This window comes from Fringilla coelebs, assembly GCF_963513975.1.
Source record: "Fringilla coelebs genome assembly, chromosome: 1".
Lineage (NCBI taxonomy): Eukaryota > Metazoa > Chordata > Aves > Passeriformes > Fringillidae > Fringilla > Fringilla coelebs.
The window spans coordinates 136,997,432-137,016,768 of NC_140028.1; the positions used below are offsets into that span (position 1 = coordinate 136,997,432).

General features: G+C 44.4%; 2 protein-coding genes across 2 annotated transcripts in view; one reads left to right on the plus strand and one right to left on the minus strand.

Moving 5' to 3' along the window:
* LOC311159985 (patched domain-containing protein 3-like) lies at positions 1-5,331 on the minus strand. Its single transcript, XM_084216404.1, has 4 exons — positions 4,546-5,331; positions 4,200-4,321; positions 3,612-3,757; positions 1-1,658 (listed from the first exon to the last, which is right to left on the minus strand). The coding sequence occupies exons 1-4, from the start codon at positions 5,275-5,277 to the stop codon at positions 58-60; spliced, it is 2,601 nt and encodes an 866-aa protein (XP_084072530.1). The 5' UTR covers positions 5,278-5,331; the 3' UTR covers positions 1-57.
* The window catches only part of LOC311156712 (mycolipanoate synthase-like), a gene marked incomplete at both ends in the record, with an annotated part of 26,855 nt that continues 12,793 nt past the window's right edge, over positions 5,276-19,337 (plus strand). The window contains 3 exons of the mRNA XM_084210902.1: positions 5,276-5,701; positions 7,423-7,528; positions 18,744-18,812. Of these exons, the coding sequence (XP_084067028.1) occupies positions 5,276-5,701; positions 7,423-7,528; positions 18,744-18,812 (601 nt within the window). The remainder of the gene's footprint in view (positions 5,702-7,422; positions 7,529-18,743; positions 18,813-19,337) is intronic.

Genomic DNA, 19,337 nt, shown 5'->3' on the forward strand with positions numbered 1-19,337 from the left:
AGTCACTGCATTTGAGCCTCCACATGGTAAATAAATAAAATCTTATATTTAAATAATTCACGGACAGTCTTTATCGTTTCTAAACCTATGCTCTAACTTTTTAGACATGGTATTGTGAGGTGAACTGCCAAAGTTTCCAAAAAATGTTAAAAAGACTGGAATAAAAACAAGACCATGAAGAGCCCCAAACAAAATAACAAGGAACATGATCTTGAAGAATGTCCTAAAGATGTAGGTGCTCGCTGCAGCCAGGACAACTACGCCCAATATGGTAGAAACTGCACCTTGTAGAACTGGGTAACCGAGCAGGGACAGAGCTTCAATTGCCCTTTTATTGGCTGATGACTCTCCACTCGTAACAAAGGCATAGGAAATATGAGCAGAAAAATCTACTGAAAACCCAATGCAAATGACCAGGTTGATCATGGATATGGAATCGAGGTTGACGTTCCAGAACGTCATGAAGCCAGCAACGCCAACTATGACAGAGGCTATGGCAAAGGTCACCCACAGGCAGCACAACGGGTTGGGAATGAGCAGAAGGGAGACAACGAGCATGGCCCCGGCAGCAACGACAACGTTCTGAACAGTGTTCTGCACTATGACCAGGTACTGGTCGTAGTAGATGAAGGCTGGGTGATACACCTTCAGTGGAATGCTGCACTGCTCAGCTGCCTCTCTCAGCTCATTGAGGAGATTCTTCTCATCCACTGCTGATGTCACATTCACTGTCTGGATGAAGAAACGTGAAGCCTCTATTTCATCCTGAGTCTTGTTTATGTCCCACTCAAAACTGGGACGAACACGGAACAGTACATTTAAGTTATTTAAGAAGTCAGTCTTACTGTTTATATCTACAAAACCCCTTTTGGCAAGTTCTGTGTATACTCTCAGCCATGACTCTGAGAGGTTCTTATCTACATAGGAAATGCTCTCTAAATTCTGTGCGCAGCTCTCAATGCCAAGACGCACCGACTCGTTCCAGTAATCCACACTCTCAGTAATGACAACCATGACCCTGGGTCCGTATGTGGAGAAGTATTTGTCATCATCGTCATAGTATGGAATAACGTAGGAGGCATCATTTGCCAGATTTCGGAGATCGATGCCTTCCCTGATCTGAGTACACCCATAAATGCCGCCACCCAAATACGCTCCGTAGAGCAACACCATGAGCACCTTGATCCATTTATTTGTAACAAAAGGGCCATAATACTTTTTAAAGAATACGTTCATGGGATGCTCACCTTCTGGCTGAGATGGCTGCCTAGAACAGCTGCCGATACAGCAAGCATTGTACAAGCAGGAGTTCTCAGCCTGATCTGTATCTACATCCACACGCATACAAGTCAGCCAGTGTCGGTTCCCTTGCTCCCTTTTGTGATTTAATACCAGAACTGCCCCAAAGAAGGTCATGGTATATACATAGCAGAAGACAAAAGCTGTTCCTGTATAGAGGCAGAAAGACCTCACAGATGGAAAAGCAGTCCACGTGCCAATGAAGAAGGCCAAAACATCCGTCAGAGTGGTGATGGTCACAGAAAGTGCTGCCTCTGCATAAGTCTCAGCCAGCAGAGATTTAACACTGGATTGCTCTTTTTTCCTTGAACTTTGTTCCCAGGAAGCAATCATGATGAACATGTCATCAACGCCAACCCCTGCAAGAGGAGAGACTGTTAATGCTGCACTGCAAATGGCAGCTTCCACCAAAACCCAACCAAACTACAACATTTATCACATTTCATTCTGCATAAGATCTGAAAAAGGAAGTTGGGCGACTAACACTGCTCGAGCACTGATGCAAGTTACAAGAGAATCTGGAAAACAGATCCTTTGTGTGTGGCTGAATGTATTACCTTTCAGCACCTCCTGGTGACCCGATGGGCTGTTGATCCCTCAGCGACTCCGCTGAAGGACTGAGCACACCTACAGCATCTCTGACAAGCGTCTTGTAGCTGATGTCCATGATGCAGGTGACACAGATTTCAAAGCATCACATATTCTGATGCTCAACTATTCTTACCACTGCAACCATCCCCCATTATCTCTGGAATCTCTCCTGCAGCACTGCAGCAACTTAGACTGATAATGTCTTGTTCTGCCTTCAGCAGGCAGGAAGAGCAGTCGCTACCACACGGGAGAAGAGTGATTCCAGTTTTCCAGTGGCTAACTTTTTTGTGCTCTTTGCCCTCCACTTCTCTCCAGTTTATTTTCCAGCACTTATTCATGATTTCTTACTCATTTTTTTCACCTCTGTAATGATGTGCTCACAAACATTACCTGACAGATCCCTGGGAAAACCTGCCAGGAAGACCCAATCCTGGGTTAGGGTTTTTGCTAAGTTGCCAGAGTAAGTGAGCTGAAGTTCAAAAATGAAGAGCCAATGGGCTCCTCTCACCTCTGCTAAATCTCAAGATTATTATCTCACACCTTTCAGTATTTTGCCATGTTGTCAAGGGCTCTTCTATTCACTGAAAATTAATCACACAGAAGGGAAAGCAAGGCTGCGCCAATAGCAGAGTGAGATTTAGCCAAGCACAGAAGAAGAGATGAAATCATTACCTGCTACCTGAACAGGCAATTGCCAGTAAACATGCAAAGGTGAATTAAGCAGCACATCAAAAGGTACTCCTGGGTGGCAGGGAGCCAAGCTGCTTTGGACAGCAAGCAGCCCTCAAAGCAAATCCTCTGATGTACTGAGAATTTGTCTGCTTTAACGCAAGGAAGACAAAAGTCTGCATGTTATTTCTGAAGATCTGAAGAGACTGGCTTAAGCCCTTTCCCAGGTATACAAAAGGGGCTTTTTGGTAATCAGAGCCACTGCAATAGATGAGCAAGCAAAAGTAAATAAAAATTGCATTAGCATTACACAGGAAATAAAGAAACAATGCCTGCCCAAAGGGGCATTTGCATTGGACATCTTAGGATGATGCACGGCCTCCGTCAACCTGGGAGCTCCATGTGTTTTCCTCAGCATGAGACCAAGCCCAAGAAAGCATCAGATGAATGTATGATATAGGAGAACAGTAAGGATTTTAAAAGCAGTAATTTGTTTGCAGCAACATTATGTAGTTGGAAACATCATCTAATTGCAGCAACACTACTCGGAAAGTTCAGCACTGGCTGTTAAGGAGCCTGTGTAACAAGGATGCAATGATACCAACTCCTTGGGGGGAGGTGCTTGCCCAAATGGTGCATGACTTTAGTTGTGCAGCTGACAGAGACTGGTTTGTACATTGATGTTTTACTGCAGAGGATTAATCATCTTGGCTACACTTCCAGGGACACTAGAACAATGCCAGAAGTGCTAACTCTCCCATTTACAGTCTTCCTGCTGTAGCAGTGGATCTAGATCAGACCTTGTCTTCTGGGGAAAGCTGCCCTTGCACCAGAACCCCTCTCCAGTCCCACGGTGGGCACACTGAGCTGAGCTGAGAGGCTTGCTTACCTCTGTAGGTGTTCTAAGGGGCTGCACCTCTGGGTATCTCCTACACTCACTTCAGGAGAAAATGTATTATCTGGCATTCACACCAGAAAAGACTGACACCATTAGGTTGTTTTAATGTCACTCTGGTCTTTGTATCTGAATACAACTCACTTTTTCTACTTACCCAGAATCAGGAATGGTGCATTTGCTACAGTGATCACAAAGGGCACTCCACAGAAGAGCATCAATCCAAAGCTGCTTAATACAGCTAAGCCAGAAGAAAGCACTCCACAGCTTGCAAGCCAGATATTATTTCTTATACAGCTCAGTCTGAAAACATTTCAAAGAATATCTTAGTTATGTGTCATATATTTCCCAGACAATACCCTGTCTGAAGAGAACACCTGATGAATGATGCTTTGAGAGATCCTAGGTGTCAGCAGTGGACAAGATTAATTTCTCTAGGAGGTGAGCATTCAAGTTGGTCATGTCTACACTGAAGACTTGTTCAGGTATTTATCTGGTATTTACCATGAACCCCATCTAAGCAGTTAGGAAATATGCACAGATAGACAAGAAAAAGCAAAGAAATACCTTTTGCCTATTATTAAATGTCATTGTTATATTGTTAAATATTGTTATATTATTAAATGTCACCGGAAGCCTGCAGTTTCAAGAACGCCTTCACTCGGCAAGAGCAGAAACCAACTGGAGGAAGGTAAGGAAGAGCAGAGATCACTGCTCATTAGGCCATAGCTTAGAGACATTTTACCTTAGGCAAGAGACGATTGCAAAGGTAATTGTCAGGAAATATGTTATGGAGAAGAGCGGGATCACACTCTTGGTATTTCCTTCGAACTCTTGTTGTCTGGATAGCGAGGTAAAATAAGTCACCTGCCATTAAAACAAGAAACGATAAGGCACTTTCCCTTTTCTTGTTCTTTGTACAAACGCACAGGCAAGGTCAAACATCACGTTAGCAGAGGAGCATTGCCCCGGCCCTCGCAACGCGCTCGCCTTCTTCCGCCACGGTCCCTTTCCTTTCCATTCCGCGCCGGGGCTGCCCGGACATTTCGGGCTCGGCGGCTCCGCACGGCCGTACCCGGCCCTTGCGTTACCTGAATGGAGCCGAGGCGCAACTCCGCCACTTTGGACGAGATGTTCTGCAGGAAGCCCTCCAGCCACTGTCGGCTGTCCTGCGCCTCGGGGCCGTCCTCCCGCAGGTAATACAGCAGCTTCAGGGCCCGCGCCCCGAGCACCCGCCCGCCGTCCGTCTCCACGCCGCCCAGCGCGGTCCCCAGGAAGACGCTGTCGTTGACGGGGAAGCGGAGGCTCCCCGGGGCGGGCGGTCCCGCATCGCCCCGCCGCGACAGCAGCTCGTTGGGGCTGGCACAGCCGCCGGCCGTGCGGGCGCAGAGCCGCTCGTACTCGGCGTCGTGCACGGTCGCGTTGAGCCGCAGCACCTCTGCCCACGCCGCCGCGTCCAGGACCGAGGTCCCGTTCGTCGCCACGGCGATGAGGGCGGCGTAGGCGCCCTCGGTGGGCAGCCGCGGGGCGGAGAAGCGCTCCGAGTCGTTGGTGGGGAAGTGCCGCCGCACGAAGTCGCGCTCGGCTTTGGCGGGCCCCCAGGTCGGCGTGAACTGCCCCTCGATGTCGTTCGCCCGCCGCTGCGGTAGGAAGACGAAGCCGGCGCCCAGCCCGCCCGACAGCAGCAGCGGCACCAGCACGAAGGGCCAGGGGCAGGCGGCCACGCCGCTCGCCAGCCCTTCGAAGAGGCGGCGCAGCGGCCGCTCCACGCAGTTGGTGTTGCGGCAGGAGCAGCGCTCCGCGGGGTCCCGCGGCCCCGCCATGGGCGAGGCGGGCACGGGCTGCCGGCCGCGGCTCCTCGCCGCGGGCGCGTCCCACGCCGGTGCCCGACGGTGCGGTCTGTGCGGCCGGCGGAGGACAGGAGAGAGAGAGGAGAGAATATGGGAGAGGAGTTCAGAGCCGCCCTCTGCCCGCTGGGGCCGTGGAAGTAACGCGGAGCTTTCAGAGGTGGGCGCGGCCGGGGCCCTCCCTCGCCGTGACTCACGGGCTCCCCGGGACGGGCAGGAGGGCAGACCCGGCTCCCCTGTCTGCGCTCCCCCGTGGCCTGCCGCTGTTCCGTGTGCTCCCGTTTCCTGGCCCCCCGTTTACCGTAGCCCGCAAAAATGGACTTTTTCTGTGTATAGTGAGCTGAACAAACTCACTGGGGAGTCAGACGAGTGCTGGGCCTGTTACGAGGGGAGGAGTCACGTACAGCAGGTGGAAAGAGCATCTAGAATCAAGACTGTGTCAGGCATAGTTGTCTCATGAAAACTCACATGTAGTGGACAGCCGGGATTTCGAGTACATTTGGGGCTGTCTCTTGGTATCTAGTACCTTGAACTCCCTGTAGTAAACAGGATTTAACGTGATCTATGCATATATGAACAGAGAACAAGCCTAGGGAAGGGGCTTCCACAATATCTAATAGAATCAATAAAGCCAGTGTTACAATATTTAATACAGAATTCGCTTCCATGTTGGAAGAAGGAGAGAGCAGAATTAAAAGGTGAGAGGTGAGGTGTAGTGATCCTAAACAGGAGACCATTGCCTGTTGAGGAGTTAAGATCACATAGCATTGAGCCTGTGCTGTATGCCCAGTGTGGTCCTTGCACCAGTCTGTGCCTGCAGGATAGCCTCAGCCAGCCCATGGTACCAGAGGGAGCCTGCAAAGCATCTCCCACTTGGTGCCAGTGATCAGAAAAGCTAGACTTCTGTTTCTTGTTTTCTCCAAATCTGCTGCAGCTGTTACTTCACCACTAAAGATTATTCTCCTATCTGGGAGCAAAACACAGACAGTGGTGATATGCATCTTGCAGTGTTTGCTTGTAAGAACACTTGCTCTTTCGGGGCACAGGTTTACAAAACAGGGGAGTGACAGCAGAAGAAGTAACAGACTTTGAAACAAGGGTTAGCGATTCCAGTTGGCAAGTCACAAGAATATCACTAGTGTGATATGCCACAGCTTTATGCAGTAGCAATCATAGAAAGGATCTTTACAAGTCCAAAACCTACCCTGCAGCCTGGTGTTCTTGACACTGGTGACAGTGGTTTGAGTGGCTTCTGGCTGAGAACATTAAGCTCAGATATGGCAGTGTGTCGTATCAGGAGTCCAGATAATTAGCTAATACCTAACAGGCATGCACTTCCTCTCCTTGCCTTTGAAGAAGCAACTCTCTTCTCTCCTCTCCTGCCAGTACTTGCAGAAAAGTTGTAGGTATTTCTTCTCTCCTATCTAGGGAAGACAGGCTTGGCACCTGTGAGCATAAAAGTGCCAGCCAGGCTCTGAGCAAGGTTAAAAATCTCCTGCTGCACTCGGGGTAGGTTGGATCCTGGTGATTTCTTTTTCCATGCACGGGTGTTCTGAGACAGGTATGTCAGCTCTGAATTTCTCTCTGGGAGGCAAACACTTTGAACACTTTGAAACTATTTCCTGTAGCTCCTAACTTGTTGAAATCTAAGTGTTAATTAGCATGACTCCAGTGATAGCTTCTCCCAAGTTCAGTTCTCAATTTCCTTGAATGGATTGACACTATGTTAGAGTGAGAGCTGTTTACATAGAAGGAATTTGTCAACAGAAAAAGGGGTAGCTACTTGATGTCATGTAGACATTTAGGTCTTAGTGTTAATTAAAGAGTTATCCAGCTGAAAATTATAGCCTTTCTTACATGGAGATAACTAGGAAGAAGAATAGACATCTGGGTGGGAATAAATCACAAAGACACCCCTATCCATAGCCAGACACCAAGAAGATTTCTAGGAAAATCTGGCCTTAGACCATGTTGTGGAGAATTCACTGACATTGCAACAGACATGAAGAGATAGTGTCCAGCTGTAAGAAACAGCCATGAAGTGTTAGTGACTTTTTTAAGCTCAACAAGGCAGAAAAAATTTAACCGCTGGTCCTGGCTAGTTTCTTTCTGGCTCCTCAGGAGTTTGAGACAAACTCTGGTGATGGTCAAGAGGCAGGAGCTGGCCTAGTGGCAGGAGCTATCCAGTCAGGGTACCCAGTACACTGGGCTCAGGTGGTGCCCTTAGGTTAGCTCTAAGACTTGGGAATCTCACTATGGCATGGGAAGATTGCTCCACAAACTTTCAATTCAGAATGAACTTGAAGAAAGAAGTATATGCCAGTCTTCTCCCAGAACCTGGATTCTTGTCCTTGTTCCCTGGCTATTCATGCTCTCATATTAATTTCTAATAGGATAAAATCTGAAATGCTTCTTGGGGCAGAGCTAGGAGCTCTACAGGACTTTCACCAGCCAACTTTCTGGTATTTTTTGGGTGAAGGCACAAGCTCTCCTGATTGTTGTGTTGCATTTGCTGAAATTTTCACAGTGAAATCCCAGTGAATTGCTGTTTAGACATATTGCCCCATAGGTAGATATTTGCAGCAAAATTTCCTTGTGTTTCTCAATGCTAAAGAAATGGTGAAAAGGAAAGCCTATATACCTATATCAATATCTATATCAATATCGATATATCTATATATCTATATCTATATCTATATCTATATCTATATCTATATCTATATCTATATCTATCTATCTATCTATCTATCTATCTATCTATCTATCTATCTTTCTATCTATCTATCTATCTGACAGGCCTAGAAGACAGATGAGGTAGATAACTGGTGCCTCACATTTAAGCAGATTGTACTCGCATCTTTGCAAGGTTTGTGGGGACTCAGCAATACAATCAACTAATTTCTAATATCCCAGTGGCCTCATTTCTAGGTGGTCTTGGACTGTACCTAACACAGGTACATTGTCCACTTCAGACCACATAAACAAGTAAGGGTGGTAAAGATCAAGCAAAAGGAGAAACAAGGTCAGGGCAGGAGGAGAAGAAGGGGAGAGGTCCTTATTGGAGCAGGAGGGAAGAGGATACCAGGGGCTGGAGCCAAGGGACCAGGAGCTGAGACACACAGCTCTGAGGAGCTGTGTCCTGGTGTGTGCTGGCCTCAGTCTCCTGCACTGGCTACTGCCTCAGCAAAGGGGCTGAGCATGGCCTGGGATGAGTTGCAAAAAGGGTAGCAGGAGGAAGAGGTGTCTAAAGGGAAGCAGTGTTTTTCCTCAGAGTTGGTTGTGGTTTTTTTCATTTTCCCTTGACACCAGAATCTGTATTTAATAGATTTAAAATTGGCAAATAAATTAATTCATGGAAATTCCCTGAAGGAGTGAACAGTTTTTGCCTGTAACAGTGTCTTGCTGGAATTTTTTGTTATACAATTTGTGACACTTGGTCCCTGTCTTTTCCCAGGACAAGGACACTTGCATTATCAAATTCTCAGGCGGCCTATTTCTGCCTTGCTTTTGAAATGCCAGAATAGAGGGAGGCATTTCCTAATGCACCCAGGCTGCCATTGGAAAGTGCTTTGCCAATTGTGTGAGATACACAGGACACAGGAATAAAAATAATAAATTGCTATCATCAAGAAGACTTTTATCCCATTTCTTCCATCATAATGCAGCATCAGGCATGACTGTGCCATTTATGAAGGAAATTTCACTAACTGAATTTTTACAGTGCCCACCATAGCACCTGACAAAGACAGAGAAGTTGTCTCCTATCCTATCCTATCCTATCCTATCCTATCCTATCCTATCCTATCCTATCCTATCCTATCCTATCCTATCCTATCCTATCCTATCCTATCCTATCCTATCCTATCCTATCCTATCCTATCCTATCCTATCCTATCCTATCCTATCCTATCCTATCCTTTCCATGCATTTCAATGAGGCAGGAGTACTCTGAGGGCTGCTTAGCTACTGCCATGTTTGCGTGTGTGCCTGAAACAATAGGACTTTGGTACCTGTGCTAGGCAGTGACAGCCTGTGGCTCTGAGGTTGCTTGACCACAGATGATTTGGGAAATGCAGTGCCTCAAAGCCCTGTGTCCAAAGGGAGCAGTTTCATTGTCAAACTGGGGGCTGCCAGTGGGAGATGTGTGGCCTCTGTGCCTTCACCAGCCAGCGTGCCAGAAAGGATCACATTTTCCTTGGCCTTCAGGAAAATGCCCACAAAGGAATGATGGGAGTGGCTGGGTGATGGGGCAGCAGAATGGGGGATGAATTCCTAGTTTCCTCTAGGGTGGCTCTAGAGTATAAGATTTCCAAGAAACCCCAGAAGTTATTCTGGCACCAGGACCCAGAACTAACAGATGTTTATTCGTGTTGAGGAGGTGCTTTTCCTTTCCTCTGGGAGCACACAGTGACACTGTGAAATTGCTACGTGCTGGGTGCTGGCAGGATGAGTGGCTCCTCTGCTGCATGATGAGATTGCATTCATTTGATTTTTCATTTTTGTTTCTGGGAAGAGTGAAAGTGCCTAAGTGTTTTAACTCTCTGGGTGATAGAGTGGATAGAAACTGTCTGTTTCAATTGAACATTATCATGATGAACAGAATTTCAGCTTATCAGTGTAGGATACTAGAAAGGCAAGGTATGCTGCCACATTTTATTACTTTAATTCTGAGGAATATTTCTTCCCCAGCTGACTTAAAGAAAATTTCCTGTCTCCACAGTGATTTCGTAATCATGAGATTTCCCAAGAAGATTGCATAAAACCCTGGAAGGTGATGATACGATGTAACGTGAACATCATTCTATCAAAGAACCTAATCAACTTTTGTACTTGTATATGCTTATAAAGGTCCATAACATTTCACTTTCCTTAATGTACATGGATGATTTCCCAACTAACTTCCATGAGAAGTGCAAATTGTTTGCCTCTTTGACCAGCTGTTTTTACTAGGGAGTATGTTATCTTTGTAGTCTACTTTTATTAGCATATATGTTTGCATATATGTTCATAAAATGGTCAGACAGGTCTCAGAGATCTTCAGGAACTGTAAGTGCACATTATTATGGAGGAAAACCACAGACTAAAACTACAGTGCCTCTCTCTTACTCCTGCTTTGATCAGGCAATGTCCACTTGAAATTTTTTGGTAGCTTTTATTTTAAACACTACTGTATTATTTTGAATATGTAAATCAGAGAATACTGGTACTGAACATGAACTGAACTTTGATTTATTAGAGCTCAGAGACACTGTTGCAGGTTCAGGAGGATGCCCATGCACAAAAAACTCTTGACAAACTCAGAATTGCAAAGGAAATTAATTTCATTAGTTATGTTAGCAATTAATACATACCAACCCCTGGATTCTGGAAAAGCCACTGAGCTGCAGAAGGAGGTGAAGCATGGCTTCTGAGAGGGAGGGCTAGGAAGGCAGCACATTTTCAGGGCATCCCCTAGATGAAAATGGCGTGCATCATGTCATCCTCTCCCCTCCACTCCAGGACCACACTTTGCATCTCCTCCTCAGGAGTAGCCATTTTCAACATCATCTCATGTGGGGTCAGCACATGAGATGAGGTCATAACAGCCCATGATAACACTTCCATGCCAACAATGGCTTTATTGTGGATTATTCCCCTTCCACAGGATGAATCGCACCAGGTGTCTGATACATAGTTTAATCTGGGAAGGTTAGAGTCCTACCAGATAACAACAGTGCACCAAATATGGCAGGCCTTAGAAACAGTAAAGACATCTCAGGGGCTGATGTGAGCATCCTGTTATCTCAGGAGGGGATGACCTTTCAATTCCCTCCCATTTCATTTACTGGAAGCAAATTTTATGCTTCCTTCTCAGGAAAATTTTCTGGCAAACACACAACTTATGTAACATTGATCTTCTGCTGCACAGTGTTTCTGTGCCAACAGGATATTAGAGAAGTTATCTCCATGTCAAGTTAATCCAGTCTCTCCTGGCATATGTTGATTTATTATGGGTGTGCATGTCAGGGTAATATTTTCTTTGGTTGCTGGTGCAAACGTGGAAGTCTGCATATCTGGCTCTATCTGTGCCTCTATATTTTTATCAATGTGTCCTTTTCATTTTGTCAGCCAGAATGTTTGCAGAGGTGTCACTACCTGGGTAACTTGCTTTACATACAGGATAGCAGAACCTTCTGGGGAATTTCTGCTTTTCCTAGAATGCTGACGTGTCAGATGGAGACTCACATCCTTGGAAAAAGATCTTTCTGATACCTGAGTTTTGACAGCCACAGTCAACATTACTTCTCAAAAATAAACCAGAGGTCATTCTGACCCTACCTTGGTTTTTCCCTGGTACCTTCACTTTTCTTCACCCTTTACTTTATCCTTGCTGGTCACCTGGAATATGGTCCAGGGAAATCACTCCTGTTCAGTTAGCAATGCTCTCAGATTACTAATTGTAAAACACAAATGTAATGCCAGTGGCCTTCCTTTCCACTTACAGATCTTGGTTAGGAACTATCCTCTAACTGAGAGTGGTCCTTCCCTTCCCTTCCCTTCCCTTCCCTTCCCTTCCCTTCCCTTCCCTTCCCTTCCCTTCCCTTCCCTTCCCTTCCCTTCCCTTCCCTTCCCTTCCCTTCCCTTCCCTTCCCTTCCCTTCCCTTCCCTTCCCTTCCCTTCCCTTCCCTTCCCTTCCCTTCCCTTCCCTTCCCTTCCCTTCCCTTCCCTTCCCTTCCCTTCCCTTCCCTTCCCTTCCCTTCCCTTCCCTTCCCTTCCCTTCCCTTCCCTTCCCTTCCCTTCCCTTCCCTTCCCTTCCCTTCCCTTCCCTTCCCTTCCCTTCCCTTCCCTTCCCTTCCCTTCCCTTCCCTTCCCTTCCCTTCCCTTCCCTTCCCTTCCCTTCCCTTCCCTTCCCTTCCCTTCCCTTCCCTTCCCTTCCCTTCCCTTCCCTCCTTCCACCATTTCCATCCCTTCTCTTCCCTTCCTCTCAAACATTCTTAGTGTCCACTTGGAGTGGGAGTGCAGTGTCCACCTGCATTGGTCCAACATCCAGCTTGTTCACTGCTTGTTCCAAACAAGAGTTTGAGATGACTTGAAAAACCACTGGCAAGAGTATCAGTAAAAGCCACTTCCATAAAATCCGTTCAGAAGAATAATGTATTCTAAAGGATATTCTACTCGTAAAACAAACATTTGTCTGTCCAGATTCTTCTGGCTCATTCTAAGGTTCTAGGATGGTAAAAGCAAGATTATACGGAGAGGCAAATTGCCAGGAACTATTTCAAATCCCTTTACTGTCTCATGCATTATTGTCAATGGGCTGTGTTTAAAACAAACCCAGTAAACTGAAAAGCGACAAACTCTTTCTACCTGACTAGGGAGGACTGTTGGTATGGAACAGAGCCTCAACAGGCAGGCAGGCCAGCTCTGTGGAGAATGTGTTTACAGCAGTATATTGCCATTCCTATCCCAAAGTCTCCCTGAACATGTGTAATTACCTCCTTTCTCACTTTTGGGATTGCCCTCAGAGATAGTTCTTGTCACACCAGAGAGCATAACCCTGGTGGGGAGCGCCCTGCTGAGGGGTAAGTGAGGTAATTCTCCCTTGGGGACACAGTGGGTCAAGTCTGTCTTGTGTCCTTCATGCTTTCATCTGGAGCAACATGATATCTGTCTGTGAATGGAATCTTCTCGGTGATTTTGGAGGTTCTAAGTGGTATTTTTGATTTTCCTTTGGGTTTTTTTTTGTTGCTGTTTTTTTAGATTATGCAGATGAATATGCAGGTGACAAAGATTAAATTATGATCCTGCGTAGGCTAATTTTTTATGAAATAGGTTGTAAAGAAGTACCATTTAATTTGACTCTGAACTGTTTATACAGCTTTCATCCTCAATCAGTAATGGTTTATTGAGCTCCATATTTCAATACAATAAGGAAACATAGGTCAATATGTTTTCAGGAGCTGTTTTATTTATGTGTCTTCCTTGTAAATCCTTTTTAATCAAGGTGATAGGCAATTATAAGTTTAATATATTTTCCACTTTACTGTATAAACATCCAATGTTATGAATGTTTGTATTTTACCTTCAAAAGCGAAACTGTTTTTGCATGGGGCACACCCAGATCATCAAGGCATCGTAATGTTGTTTCTTAGTGGTTTTGGAACAAAACAGAGGCATTTGTTGTCCTCAGTCCAGCCTCTGTCACACCCATAACCGTGCCTTGTTCCAGAAGCAGCCCCCCCACCACAGGCTGGGAGGGAAAATAGCCAATGAACATTTGTCACTGTGGGAAGCCATAGCTCTTTTCTCCTATGCTGTGTACTATATAGAAAATACTGGTATCCGATGAGGTCTGAGCCATAAGAAGATTGATGTTTACAAGCAGTGCCAAAAGTCAGACTTGCAGAACTGCTGCATTTCTTGCCTGAGACCCCTTGCCCACTCCCCTCAGGGTGACTGGTGAGCTGCATATACCAACAGGGGGGCACCAAGACCTTCCCCTTGGTTATTTATCCCAAAGCTGTATGCAGCCTTTTACTTACCACTCTTGCTTCTGTCCAGAAGTCCTAACGCTCTGTGGCAGATCTCTGTGCTATGCTGGTGCATGTCACTGTCAGGCTGTAGTAGACTTGGGACCATCTGGGGTTGGTCATTGCTGAGCAATGCTTACAGAGAGTCAAGTCTTTGTGTTTCTCACTCTCCTCTACAGAGTCATTTGGGGGTGGGCAAGAGGCAGGGAGGGGACACAGCTGGAACATGTTGCTGGACCTTGTACTAACAAACTACGTGGGATGGGTTGAAGATATGAAGTTTGGGGGCAGCCTTGGCTGTAGTAACCATGAGATGGTGGAACTCAGGATCCTGCATGGAGGAAGCAAAGCATTAGGAAGGACTAGATCCCTAAACTATTGGAGAGCCAACTGTGGCCTCTTGAAAGACCTACTTAGAGGAATGCCATGGGTTAGGGTTTTAGAAGAGAGGGGCTTCTACAAGTACAGCAGCATTAAAAGGGAGATTGGGGAGAGTGTTGGGTCACTTCTGAATTAGAAGGATGTTCTGGTAATGGAAGACACAGAGAAGGCAGAATTACTGGAAGCCTTTTTTTCCTCTGACTTTACTGGTGGGAATGGCCCTAGGGAGTCCCAGAACTGGGAGGTGAGAGAAGGCTGGAGAAAGTAAGGCTTCCCCTTGGCGTTAGAGGGTGTTGAGATTCAGTTATTAAAATTATTAGCAATGCCTCTGTTCAAATTAAGGCGCATATGAGACTGTGAGATGAGGGCCTGTAGTGATGCAGGATCCCCAGGTAGGTGCAAAGGAGAGCTCTTGATTCCAAAAACCGAGCCTTTTAAAGCAATTAGCCAGTCATCAGCTGCATAGTTTTTAATCATAGCAAACATAATTCAACTAACCACCATACACCACAATGTGAACATGCAATGGTTACATAACTTATGTTTCTACCTCTAATTCAGCTGTGTCACTTTCTCACAGTCCTTTTCTGCTTAGCTGAAGTAACAGGCCTGAGCCATGATTTTACAAGGCCTTCCCTTTGTAAGGTTTTACCTGTATGCAACACGAGGCCATATGCTAAAGTCAGTAGTAAGGGTTTTATTTGATAGTAAATATGAGAGAGAGAAAGAAAGAAATAGAAAAGAGGTTGGGGGGGGGGCTGGTAAGAAAGAGAGTGACAGAGACAGAACAAAGAAGATATCACTATCCATGATCACAACAATGTTCCATTGATCCTCTCCAGCTGGTCTTCTTGGGGATGAAGGTGCCCCCAAAAAGCATAGAATCCAATGGGTTAATATACCCTCAGGCTAGGTAGGAAAACCCAGCTACCTCCCTGGGGGATGGGCGGGGGGGAGGGGTTTGCCATTGTCTCTGGATTTGGTGCATCACCCTGGGGACCACTTTGGCATCCCCCTCAGCTGCCTCTCACTTGAATATCCTTTGCATGTGGCCTGTGGGGTTGGGTGTTCCACAGCTTGTGTAAGGGAGAACGGTTTGCTTCCTCTGACCAGAGGTTACCCCCAAACCTCCTTCCCCTGCGTTTCGGGGCGTAGTCTGTAAACCTGGCTTCTGTGGGCTGTAATCTCCCCCAACCCAAACTCAGCCAGGGAAGATTCTCAGTGCAGCTGCAGGGTTTGACTCTCCTTCTTTTCCTTGTTTACTTCTCCCTGGGTCTCAGATGAGTGACAAATGTATTTCCCTTTATCTAATCTCAGCATTGATTTTCAGTCAGGCAATTTTTAGGAAGGGGTGGGCTTCAATGGCTTCTTTGTATAGTTTTGCTGTAATGAGGAAGACTTCATATCAATGTTTGAGGCATGAACTTTTTCAGTCTCTGACGTCCACCCCGTGACTCAGTGTAATAAAGGGTTCTTTCTCTGCTATCTTCTTCAGTTTATGGAGTGTCTACGGAGTTGATTAATAAAGATAATAGGAGAAAAGATAAAAATAGCTGAAGCAATAACATGACTAATCATACAGCATCCAATAGTTCAAAGTGTAAATTCAATTGTAGTCATCAACCCATTTCTCATTGGTCAATGCCCTTATCCCATGATTTCTAGGAATCAGTGGATTTTTTAATGGGTAATGAGGGATATCAAAATATTGTATCTCTTAGGTGCTGGTTCAATAGGTTTTGAGATAGTTATAGAATTTTACAGCAGGCCTTAATTTTTTATATTCCATAGATGGGTATTCTCAACAGATACACGTATGAATGTGTGTCAATCAGCCGAGTTTCAAGAGGGGTCCCAGCTCTTGTAGTATAATTGATTAATTTTACACCCTGGAATAAATAGGAATGGATTTGTTGAGGATGTGTGTTTTCTTCTTGACTGCATTCACTATAGTTGGAAGAGTTTTATAGGTAAAATTGTTACTCAGCTGGATAATTCTATACATTATGAAAATTAGCTTTTATGATACAAAATTAACATACAAAAAATTTTCATACAAAAGGTTCTCATGCAAGCATATTTTTACATAAAGCCTATGCTCTGTTTTTCAGGATACAGATTATAGAACTGTTGTAATTTGATCTTGACACAAAATAGAAACTGTGGCTTTATTATCAGTGTCATTAAAAATGAAATAAATTCCCTTTCAAAATTAGTTGCATTATCCTAAGTAGATTTTTTCCTTTGAATTTTAGTGAGTAAATTCTCATCACATTCTGCAACCACAAATGGAAAGTATGTGTATTGCAGAATGTGTTATAGTCACCACATGAATTAGCATAAATAGAAGAAGTGAGGCAAAGTTAAAATATTCTCTTAGGGCATATGTCAGGAAATTCAACAGCACATTGCCTTGAGGGCTGGTGGAAGGCTTTTCTGTACTTTACTCATGTTCTATTTGCAGTCCATGGCTCTCCCTCCTGGTTTAGGAAGGGGGATTCAATCATTTCTCATGTAACATTTACTTGTGTTTTGTTAAGATTCTTTAGTTCACTAATTAGTAACTCAGAAAAGTTTAGCCAAATCCTAAAAATTCTAAAGTCTTCTTAGGCAGAACTGGGAAGGTTTGTTTTCACAATGCCTCCAACAAATAGATGGAGCTTTAAACACTTGTTCATATTTATTGATATTAGGACCAAACCAAATTGAATTGTTACTTTAAAGACAGGGTATTTTAAATCATATTCCTAAGATCATAAAAATTTACTGGGCTATTTCATGATGATCAGAGGGTTGGAGTACCTCTCCTATGAAGATAGACTCAGAGAACTGGTGTTATTCAGCCTGTGGAAAGAAAGCCTTAGAAAGATAATATAGCAGTCTGCAAGTACCTATAGGCCCCTATCAGAAAGATGGAAAGGGACTTTTTAGAAGGTCATGTGGTGATAGGACAAGGAGGAATGGCTTTAAACTGAAAGAGAATTGGTGTAGATTAGGTATTAGGAAGAAATTCTTTATAGGTTGCCCAGAGAATTTGAGGATACTCCATCCCAGGAAGTAATAAAGGTCAGGTTGTATGGGGTTTTAAGCAACCTGTTCTAGTGTAATACGCACTGCCTTTGGGAGGGAGGCTGAATGTAGAGAATCTTTAAGGTCCCTTACAATGCAAACAATTCTATGAAACTATGGTTTGTTAAAGCATAACTTCAGTTTATTATTTGATAACTGCAAGATGATGGATAATACTCTTGTCCTTGCTGACTTCAAGAAATTTACAACTATGAGGAAGTGGTTTTAAACTTTAGTCAGGTCACTGATTAATCATATTTGCATTTTCCCCATGATTTAGCATGTGTATTTCAATAAGAAACCACACATAATCCTACATAAATTACTTCCACAGACTCAGTTTATTTCTCCACCCCAGTGGGATGATATAAGGTAAGAGTTACATAGATCACAGGATAGCTCTAGAGATGCCAAAGATATGTTCTATGTTGTGCTTGAAAGGTCCTTAATTTTCTATTATTTGCTATTTAAATGCTAACTTAGGAAAAATATTTAAAAGTACCTTTGTGATAAAAGTATTTAGTTGGGCTTTGCAGCTTTATTTGCAGTTACATTAAAATAAGAAATCATAGAAATCATAGACAATTTGGAAAGAATGTAAAGGAAATAATTCTTGTGTCAATTTTGAATTTACATTATTAGTAAAATAGAATTTACTCCTAGAAAGCCAGATTCTGGTCTAATTATTTTTGCTAGGTGGCCTTTTAATTTCTTCTATCTTAGCTAATGAAAACAAGAAGTAAATTTTTCCAAGTATAAATCTGAGCAGTTATTCCTAATTTCACATTTCAAAGCAAACCTCCAAGAAGTGATAACTCTGAGTGGCGTGTGGGGCTGTGAAACAGCCTCATCTCTGCTTCACTACTGTCAGTCAGAGACTGAGAAAGGCTCTTTGGGACCTGCTGTGCTATCCCTGGGATGGAAACTCTGCCCACTGCCAAGAATCCCCCACAAAACCTTTCTAGAGGAGTCTCCTCCTCTTTGTGGGTGGAAGGAAGTCCAGGAGGAGTGCAGGGCTTAGAGTGGGGTGTCCTAGTGAGTTCTAATTAGTTCAATTGAATTGATTCTCATCTGACAAGTTCTTTCTCAGAATCAAGGAAAAAAAATCATCAGTCAATTCTATCCTGGGGTATTTGATCCCAAAGAGAATTCTTGTCTTTGTCTTCTAATTTATTGAAAAGATTTACCTTTTGTTATCAGAGGTTAAACAGTAAAAAGGAAGTGTCTGTGCATGAGAGAGTTTGGGGAATTAAGTGGGGAATTCCCTCTGGAAGTAGAGACAAGAGGAAGACTGTAGTACAGAGCTCTGGTCACTTGTGGGCAATGTCATTTGTCATCACAACCAACAGTAGATCATTCCAGATTAACTAAGCTTTGGACAAGTCTGTGTGTTTGCAGGAAGTTTACGTTTTAACCTAATATTTATTCAATGGTAAATGCATAATTGTTGGACTGGACTGACAGTGCTTCTGTCTTGTGCAGCCCAGGAGATGGAGATCGAGAATGCAGATGAAGTTGCTATTGTTGGAATAGGATGCAACTTTCCTGGAGGTAACTTTGGGGTGAAAGCCAAGCAGGCTGTGAGTGAGCATTGAAAGGCAGAGTCTTTTATTAATGTTGAAATGGAGGAAACCAACAGTTGTTGGTTTGTACCTTAGTTGAATTTGTTGCTTTGCTGCTTGTGGGATCTTTTGGAAAGGTGGTGCTAAAGTGGAAACTACTTGGCTTGAATTTCTTTGCAGACAGACAGACAGACAGACAGACAAAGAGACAGACAAAAGAAGCTGCAGTGCTGTGGGCAGAGCATTGAGCTGCACATGAAACTCATACAAGAGAGAGCAGGATGGGTCTGGGATGATTTGAACTTTCTGTTTGTTCACTGGCTGGGTGTTTGTGCATTGTTACAAGACTCTGGATCTATAGGAACAGGGCAGATGAAGGGCTGGTCATTCTTATCAGCAATGCTGATAAATGAGCAGGTTGGGTTTTGCAAAAAGAAAGCTTCTTGCTTTATTACAGTAGGTGGAGTAGATGCACTGAGATGGTAAGCATACAGAGAGAGAAGGTGGTTAAGGA

What these genes read in the sequence shown, in the direction of transcription:
- LOC311159985 (XM_084216404.1), bottom strand. Translation starts at nt 5,277, where the DNA reads ATGGCGGGGCCGCGGGACCCCGCGGAGCGCTGCTCCTGCCGCAACACC. An exon ending in GCAATCGTCTCTTGCCTAAG is followed by an intron (nt 3,758 to 4,199) that starts GTAAAATGTCTC and finishes AAATGTTTTCAG; the next exon opens with ACTGAGCTGTATAAGAAATA. An exon ending in TGCACCATTCCTGATTCTGG is followed by an intron (nt 1,659 to 3,611) that starts GTAAGTAGAAAA and finishes CTCCTCTTGCAG; the next exon opens with GGGTTGGCGTTGATGACATG.